The 10,052-nt window shown below is 39.5% G+C and overlaps 1 protein-coding gene across 1 annotated transcript in view; it reads left to right on the top strand.

Moving 5' to 3' along the window:
- Nucleotides 1-4,773: 4,773 nt before the first annotated feature.
- The window catches only part of LOC137255409 (corticotropin-releasing factor receptor 2-like), a 160,194-nt gene continuing 154,915 nt past the window's right edge, over nucleotides 4,774-10,052 (top strand). Inside the window, exon 1 of the mRNA XM_067792851.1 lies at nucleotides 4,774-4,879. Coding sequence (XP_067648952.1) covers nucleotides 4,774-4,879 — 106 coding nt within the window. The remainder of the gene's footprint in view (nucleotides 4,880-10,052) is intronic.

Raw genomic sequence — 10,052 nt, 5'->3', positions numbered from 1 at the left:
CAAAAACAGGCGTCCTTCTTCTTAAAAGAAAGAAACATCAGCTCGTGCAAAGGAAAGCCAGATGGCCTGCAAATAATGTATTATGTGCTCCTAAAAACGATTTCCCTCAACGTCTGAGACAAAATAGGCACGTCTTGAATCTCTAAATAAAATATTCGATGTCAAGTGAATGTAATTCGACGATGGTCTTGAAAAAAATATTTTATCATTGTTTCGAACTCATTGACTCTCATCTGGAACAGTGAACTTTTGTTTCCATTTGTCACATAAACATGCTTGGAAAAAGCTGCGTTCAGTTCCAATTAATCAAGCATTTTTTTCAGAAACGCACCAAAAAATCAATCTGAGTTCCGTGGTAGGATTTACTTATTTGTACATCGATAGACATCTGGTGATCAGCCCCGAGACTCTTCTTTGTACGATTTACAATTCTAAATATAGTTATCGAAGCCACGTGTCAAGTAGTATGATCGTTCTCCCATGTCCTCTCTGTTCTGGCCAATCATCCAGTAGGTCACCCATGCATTCTGTCCTTAAGAAAAGTTGCGTCTTACTTTGAGCTACGGCTTATTTAAGGGAACAATATAGCCATCCAGAAATAGCAGTTGCGTATCTATCTACCTTAAAGACGGGTCTGCATCTGAAGGGGACGTGAATGATTCAGAAGTAAATAGCATGTCTAGTACCAGTCTCGAATTTCTAAGTAGCCGCTTTCCCTGTAGCTGTGCAATGCCAGCTGAAAGGCAGTCGTTTGTTCAAAACGTGATAGAGTGATTGCACCTTATTTCAGGATATAAGATCTCTAACTATTTCCTGAGACGACATGCATGAAGAGATCTGACAAACCCGGATTCAGTGATCATCACACACTGAAACGTTCACATAAGTTGGACCAATATAGGCAAGGGTCAAGCTCCAAACATACTTCATGAAGCAAATTTCTATCACGGCAGTTTCAATTCAAAGGTGGTTTGGGTTCAGAATGGGATAAATCATATTGATTGTTTCTTGTATCATATTCCCTATCAACAAACCTGTTGATGCATAGAATCCAATTTGAAAGGAAACTAGAAATTATTACCTTTCAGCTCAAAGCTACGTTCTCAGTGACGGAGAATCATACTTATATTACGTACGTCTTGTCTTTGATGAAAGGATACTAAGTTCCAGGGGTGTTAAAACTAGTCAGTCATTGATTTCACAAATGATCTACCCAACACTCGTCACGTAAGTCTTTCCCCGTTTGTCGTTATTGAGGAGTTTGACATAAGATATCGACGACATTAGTCACGTATGTTTTCCCCCGTCAGAATATCACTTATCATGGGACTCACACAAGTTGTACACGGAAATTGTTACGTAAGCAACGCCTTTAAATCATGGGTTTCACAAAAGATGTCGACGACATTCGTGACGTAAATTTTCCCCTGCCAGATAGTCATTTATCATAGGTTCCACACAAGCTGAACACGACATTCGTAACGTAAGCCTTTCCTCGTCAGGGTGTCATTAAGTCATGGCTTTCACAAAAGATGTCGACGACAGTCGTCAGGTACGTCAGAATGTACACGCATGGTGTAGATGAAATAGTGTCATCAATGCGACACCCACATTGCTCCGAGCCTTTAACGTTCTTTTAATGAACGCCATGTAATTTATTCTTGTTTTGGGTACACGTTAAAAACATTCTTTCGAAAATTTCGCGTTACGTCTGCAGTAACATTACCGAAATACACGAACTATTTGTGTGTTAAGCATTAAGAAGTATTAAGTGTTTCAAGCATTTAGAAACACCACACCTAAAACTGCACCCATATAATCTTCAAAGCCCTGTACATGACTGTCGCAAGACAATGACAATGCCGATGACATGATCCAGATGTTACAATGCAGAAGCATTACAAGCGACGACAAATCAGAGTCTGACAAATACTTTCTAATTAGTAATTATATTCCTGGACACATTTTTTGTTTTGCGACTTACTCAAATCATGCAGAAAATGTGTGTACTTGGTGGAAATCTAAGGTTTATACTGCGCTGTAATGAGTTTGCAATTCCGACGTCTCTGATAATCCCATCTTTTTTTTCTTTTGATTTCGCTGAAGTGAAGTTTGATGACCATGATCATATTGTGTCCACATATATCTGGCGTAGTTGTTACTTAATTACTTTTGTACCGTCGCTTGTGACGTTTGTGCTGAGCATCGGCCTCCAACTCGATTATTAACGGGCAGTTGTTACAAAGCTGGAATATTGCTGATTGTGGCGTTTAGCAATGTTCTTTGACGCACTAGTCCTTAGTCACCTAACGTGGAATCTCTGCTGGGAAATAATCAGCTCCCAACAAAAAATTTCTGTATTAAAAGGGTACTTTATATGACACCCTAGCCACTGCCCCACGGAGACGGTTCTAGACAAGCTTAAAGGAGCTGTTTGTGGCTGCTAGAGTGAGTGAGTGAGTGTGTGAGTGAGTGAGTGAGTGAGTCACGTGGTGGTCTGTAGAAGTAGTAAATTGTTATTCATTATATTAACCACTGGACTGTCCTGCCTAGACGCGAATGTGTTAGATATAAAAGCAACTGTTACAATAAAACATTGAGCGAATGTGCGTGCGTACGTGCGTGCGTGCGTGCGTGCGTGTGTGAGTGTGTGGCTGCGTGTACTTAAGAGGCCGTTATTGTGCAAATTCACTGAGATGCCATGCTGCAGTTCAACATGAATACCCCAGACACATTATACAGACCCCGAGCAGAACAGTCCTTGCTGAACCATTGATGCTGAGCGCCAGTCAGGGACCAACAAGTACCATATTTTCACTTCTTTTATTTTACGCGGTTGGGGATCGAACCCACGACCTTACGCTCTCCTGACGGACGCTCTAGCACTGCCCCATGGAGACGGTTCTAGACACACTTTCAAGGGGCTGTTTGATGATTTTAGTTTAGAGGATTGTTTGGTACGTACAGTCACAACCTTGAGATAAGGTTGTGACATTCTGCCGCTGGTCGAGAAAAAGATACATGTTACAAATTTGCTTGGCTAATATGTGTCATTTGTCTGTGCGCATAACGTTGTACTCACCAATGCTCCCGCAATGATACCTCCAGCTGTATATAACCGATCATATAGGAGCAGAAATTCCAGTGATCGTCAACATGACCACCGATGTATACACCTGGGCCACGATGAACCAAATCATACAGGATAAATATACATGTAGTTACGGATACATGCAACTTTTGAAATTATGAATAATTGTAAATCTTTTAATGACATACTGATGAAATATCAGTCATAAAAATACCAATATTCCTAACGTATTTTGTCCAGTATAGTTCCATAATATGAATGGGCAAAAACTAGAATACCACTGTGAAGCAGTTATATTCGAATACCATTGTATTGAGGCTCTTGTTCAGAAAAGAATGCGCACGTTAGACTGAACATTCACATACATTTACAATGTTACTTACATTTACTGTCATAAACTATCAATACCATTGTTATTCCGCTGGTTTGAGATAAAGCATCACTTCAGTAAAGAAGAGACTACTCAACTAACTAACTAAACCATCCAACGCATTGAAATGTCATTCTTGGCGAAAGCGTTTTGACGTTCATCTAATAATCATCACGTGCCCATTCATTCCAAGCCAAAACCACATAGAATACCTACCACACATATACCCTTGAAATGATCCTAAAAATAATAACATTAAATCCAGATATTGAATTACTGGTAAAGCTCAAGTGAATGACTGAATTAACGATCTCTCGTCACAGGGACATCTTGGAACTCGCGTTCATTACATCTTCTCTGAAAGGTTGGACAGGGGCTTTAGTTCCATGGTAAGGTCTTTGTCCGGCCATGTTGTGTTCCAGTCTGGTTTATTGGACGCGTACATGTCACATCGATAGCTGAGTGCACACAATAACAGCACACTGCTGTGAATCCTTTTGAGGCGAATTCATTTTCAAGTTGCGCTATCTGTTTTACCGACATATTTCCTCACAAACTGGTCTTTTAACAAAATAGCAGATCAGGTGTATGTGAAAAGGCAGTACACCACAAATACTTTCGATTTAACATTAAATTCTATGTTCCAATAGAATCAAACCATACTGTTATATATAAAAACCCCAAGCACAGTGAGTATAAACTATGTACGTACAGACACGAATTAAATATCACAATGAGTATCGAATTTGAAAATAAGTTAAAAAATATTTGAACATTTACACGAAAGGAATAATCTTGAAACAATATCCAAGATCTCTGATGTCTGTTTTTGTACTTCCGAAACCTCCTAGGTGTGTATAATTAGTAAAAGAACAAGTATCGAGCTGATTTCAATATGCAAGTAACGATCGTAAAAGACACACGGCGTTCTATCACATAAAAGTCCCGGATACACCGTACGTGCCTCAGCTACTGATGGCAGAACACAAGCCGTGATCACAAGGGAAGTACCTCTAACGAGAGTCACTGATTATGGAATGGGATTAAGGGCAAATGCTTGACGCGACCTTACATTCTCCTCCAACATATGGATCGAGGACAATGAAGTAGCATTTCATTTAATATGCTGAACTCCAATCGACCAATAACCGCCACTCCCCTGATTGTGTCTTTAAAACGGGACACGATACCTTCAAGATAAATGCATCGACTTATATTTATAACGGGCACGACGGCGAGAAGACTGAGTGACTGAAGAGAGGTATCCAGCCCTGCTTACACGCGAATATATTTCTCTGGATCATTTTTTACTATGGCTATTACAACAAACGTGGGGAATTCTACTACAGTGTACCACAACATGAGCATGGAATACTGTAGAGACTATTTGCTAGCTTTGATGGGACCCATAAAGAAAGGTAAGTCATTTTCACTCAAATCTGTTCAACCTTTACTCGTTCCAAAATCGGATTCTTAACTATATCCTCCTAGAACCTGTTCCTATACAGCTGCCTTGTTTTACCTGCCATTTTAAAATATGTTCTGAAATATTATATCCCATGTATTGTTTGTAAACACGAAGAATACCAGCTACATTCAGTATTTCCCTGTTGTTGCTCTGTAAGTGTTAAACGTGCGTGTGTGCATTATATTTGTCGATTACAATGAAAAAAAATATTGCTTGTAGAAACAAAATTTAATAGAATTATTCTTTTATGAATAAACTGCCAATTAACAATTCACAGATGGCAAGTGTGTCGTATTTCATACACGTGATCGCATTTGTTGATAGGTAATCGATCACGACAATTGCCATTGTACATATTCGAGTGTAGCAGAGCATAATGCCATATATTTTTTACGAATATTATTTTAATATTATGTGATAAAAGCAACATCGTAATGTTGTGTTTGGCTACATGTAAAAATATAGCATATAGGTGATTTTTCTCCTAATTCTACCTACACCTTTCGATTATGAATCGAGAATTGAATACGTCAGTTCTTGAATGGCTGCATGGAACTACCGAAACCACCGGAACGTAATTCCCAGGATTTCGTTTCTCTCTGCCACTGGGTCATATGGATAGCAATACCTTTGACCTATAGCGGTTTTAACTAGATGTCAATTCTATAAGCAGTAATGTTTAAGGAATAAACGGAGTCGCCTCAGGTTCTGTGACCCCAGGCGCCATGTTTTGTCGCTCCGTCGTGCCAGGATGTGCTGACACAGGAGCTTGAAACACTTGTGTTTACTGAATAAGAACCACCCAGGTTTGTCAGGCCTACACTTGGTCGTTGGCTTCAACGATATGTTTACGAGCTGTCTCAAGGTCATTGAGTGAGTGAGTGAGTAGGTGTTTACGCTGTTTTAGCACTATTCCAGCAATATTAATATCACAAATAAAATGGAAATGGAAAAAATATTTCAATAATATAATATTAATGTAGAACGGATGATAAATGTAGATTGTACAAGCCACAGACGGGACTGAGATATATGCCGAGGTTGACAACGTGCCGGATTGGACAGATGCCGGTTTTTTTACAGCTTCCACTGTACGTTCTCTCTCACAATATTCATTTGGCCAGGTGAAACCGTTTACCTGCCGATGTAGGTGAACAAGAGCAGGTGTTACTCTCAACTGTTTATGACAAGCAACATTTCAAGTTAGAAAAAAACGGAAAATTGACTGTCACATTATCCATTTAACACTCTGTGCATTCCGTATTCACGTTCCAATGTTGATGATATTCGAGGCTTTTCCTGGGACAGATACTGGTATTGTTTGTTTCACATAAAGAATTGCTCCTGAATAATGGTGTTTCGTTCCACACTTCTCATCCAGTACACTGCAACACTTGTAATGGCTATTGTATATGTGTGTATGTGTTATCGGTAATGTATTCGGCGTGAAGGTTATGAACAGATATGACGTCAAGCTTGACGTCAGCGTTTGACGCCATAAGGTTTCTTGCGAAGCCCGTGAGCATGAAGAAACCAACTACTGCAAAGTGTCGCATTCAGTGTCGCATTCATGTCGATGAATGAGACACGTATATCCACATGATCATACCATGTTTGAGAAAAAATGGCATTTACGGAGACAATTATTCATATACGTGAAAGGTACAAGAGAATCCTGAGCCTCAAATCTCGAGCACTCAATCAGCAGCTTGCATAGCTCATTTGTGGGTAATGCTAACCGTCTGTATCGGGGCAATACGACTTCGATGGAATATTCTTCCAATATCCTCGTTATGTCGAGAAAGTGATCGGGCAGTGTTGGTTTGCATTTCGTTATCAACACATAGTTAATTAAATATGAATGTTGTGGAGAGTGGATGGGAGTTTTGTTGATTGTATAGACTAGATCTTACTTCCGATGTTCCGTGCTCACAGTAGGACATTATAAATGATATTCGCTACATTTTTCATGGGTCGGAGGGAGCCAGCTGTTACAATCGTGAAATAGCAAGTATCCATAAAGCTATTATATTCAATTAATAACCAGCCTTCGGTTACGTTGTTTGGACTGGAGGGTAACTGTCTGCACAACTTAGTTACTTGGAATAATATCTTAACTGATCCTTGACGACATTGTGATGGTAAATGATAATTCGTACCTGTGGATAAGGTAGTCAAGTTAATGTTAACGTTTTCAGTTCCAAGGCAAGGTGATCGATAGGGTCAATTGAAATGCGAATCAATAGAATCAAACCAGGATCAATAGAAATACGAACTTGTAGACATGGTAGAGAGTGAGTGAATTGGGTTTTATGCCGCTTTTAGCAATAGTCCAGTACTATCACGGTTGGGCGGAACAGAAATGGGCTTCACATATTGTACCAATGTGGGTAATCGAACCCCGGCGTTTGGACATAACAGACAATGGCACAACTTGAGTATGATAAAAAATTTCCTTCTTTGACTTGAACCTTTTGTGTTAGGGTGGTCAGTAACCATGAAGATCTGGGTTAGAACTGATCTTCAGCAACACTTGTTTGTCAGGCTCGTGAGTTAGCTGACACATATCATTCGTTCTCAGCTGCGGAGATCGATGCTCATGCTCACGCTGGATTGCCTGGGCTAGACTCGATTATTTACAGACCGCCGCCATATAGCTGGAATATTGCTAGCTAGAGCTAAAACTAAAAACACTCACTCATTCACTCACGTAATCAATTTGCTCGCCTTTGCATGTGTTTGGAGAGAAAGGAGACAGAAACCTCTCACCTCACCACTGACATGTAGTATCAGTACTTGTTTATGGTGATCCAAAAACAGCGCGTCAGTTTTTTCGGAACTGTATTCGTACCATCTGCCTAACAGCTGTGTTCTTATTAAAGTGGAGTGTGTTGTATACCTCACAACACAAGGTACCAGTGCCTCCAAAGAGCTTCAACAATGAAACGAAGGTTTCGATTGTCTAATATTTGAAAACAATGTGGAACTCACGTTGCCATTCAGATTAATGATTTTATATGATAACGTAATAATGCAAAAGTGGGTTTGAGTTCAATATTTACTCTGCCGTTCAAGTGGCATGTGGGAACGTAGGAAATAAAGAATTGTGACGCCACACCGAAAACACTGATTTCATTTCCAAAGACAATTTGGACAACATGGACAAGTCTGATAAGGTTGTATTTAACCTCTTGCGGGAAAAGCGGTCGTTTATTTAATTGGGAAATTGCAAACAACTGCACAATAAATCTCATTTATGTGTTATCTAAATGATATTTCCCTTAATCAACTCGTTCAATACACGATATTGTGATACACTGCAAATGGGGCATCAAACGTACATTAAATACTCCATTTTGCAAATTAGTTGTCAGCGTTATCATGCGTCCCTTCGTCGGTACCTGGCAAGTTTGTATCTATACTGTAACAGTAAAAGAAACGCAACTCTGGCTTTTTGTAATGTTTTTAAATAGAAGACATAAACACGAACGCTTTTTTTAGGATATCTTATGTTATTTTTTTTGCGTTTCTTTTGATGTTCAGTGTATGTTTCTCTGTTGCCAGAGAATATGTCATACGTTACTGAAAGTGACAATACGATTTCCATATTCATAGGAAATTTTGGTTAATCAATTAATCCATGTGAGCAGCACTGTGATGGGTTTTTTATACAAGGTGGCCTGCACCAACGATGCACCTGCCACAAAAATATACAAGGACAAATCAGAGAGCCAGTTGAGGAATAAAACGTGAACATTTGGGAAAAGCACAGGTTATACTTTTGTCACTGGTGCGAATTTGGAATTGTCTTCCACATAATACACACTGTCAAGTAATATATTGTCTGACGAGGCAACGGCAATTTGGTTCCGAGATGAGAGGAACCGGGGTGTATTCAGACCAATCAGGGATCACTTTACACCATGGACAGCTTTAGACAGAGGAGCTTCTATTCACAGGAACCATCGCATTCGTAGCTACCCGTGTCATTCCTGCAAGCTGGATGGCGTTCCCTTGCCCTCGCGTGGTCATGTTTACGACTGGGCCCTGTCTAAGCGTAAACGGGCATGGAGGTAAAAAAATATCCTAGTACTGTAACAAAGGAAAGATGACTCTTTCCACACATCACAAAAATGTCAGTGTAAAGCGTAAACACAATTTGCTCTCACGACAAAGATACGAATCAGTAAAATATACTCTTAAAAAAAGTAGGTGATCTACATTTTTTATATGTACGATTAAAAATATTTAGGAGATTTATCGGAGTCAATCAATATTGATATCACATTATTGAATGTTTTGAGAGTGCATCACCATTTGCACTTCCTTACAACAAAAGTTATTTGTATGTAGTTGCTTTTGAAAGACGTTGGGTGTATGGCATGTAAGTTGCATGTAATGCGATTTTCAGTTTAAAACGAACGACTAGAAACTAACACTAACACATGTGTGATGCAAGATGAGTGTCAAAATTAATGCTGTAAGTGATTTTTCCATCTTCTTGAAAAAAAGTCAAAATCAAGAATGGGACCCCATGCACGTGCATATCATGCCTTGTGTTTAGGGGTGGTAATAGAGGGAAATGGTGGTGCGTTCATAAGACGTCGGTCCTTGAAACGTTTGTTAACGTTTACACTTTCTGTCCAACTTGAAAGTTCATTATCCCCTACTTTTTTTAAGAGTATATAAATGCCTGGGTGCAGGAGTAATTATGAGCAGTCTGGGACCAGGGCAATTCCCAGGACAATGAACAATGACGAGTACTGCGGCGAAGAAGGTGGTGTTGTACATTGTTAGATCTGATCGAGTGTCTGGGATCAATTGTCTAAGCTTATCCATACACATATTTCTTCGGATTTGTGTTGGGAATGATTTGTGTGTTTTTGAATGGCACGGAGTGCCAAGATTTCTAGTTTAGTGTGAGACATGAAACGTGTGGCAAAGAAAGAAGAAAAAAAGCTTATTCTTGGAACCGTGCAAGTCATTTTGCCACTACTTCCTTGCCAAACGAACGGTAGATCCACAGCTAATGAATAGCATTGCTTATAAAACTATGGAAGACAAACCGGGGATATCAACCATTATTTTCAAAATATATTCCAGTAGTTCAGTGAAGTTTTTTC

This window comes from Haliotis asinina, chromosome 11 (assembly GCF_037392515.1).
Source record: "Haliotis asinina isolate JCU_RB_2024 chromosome 11, JCU_Hal_asi_v2, whole genome shotgun sequence".
Classification (NCBI taxonomy): domain Eukaryota; kingdom Metazoa; phylum Mollusca; class Gastropoda; order Lepetellida; family Haliotidae; genus Haliotis; species Haliotis asinina.
The sequence above is the reverse complement of the archived record's forward strand: the minus strand, read 5'-3'. Positions and strand labels throughout refer to the sequence as shown.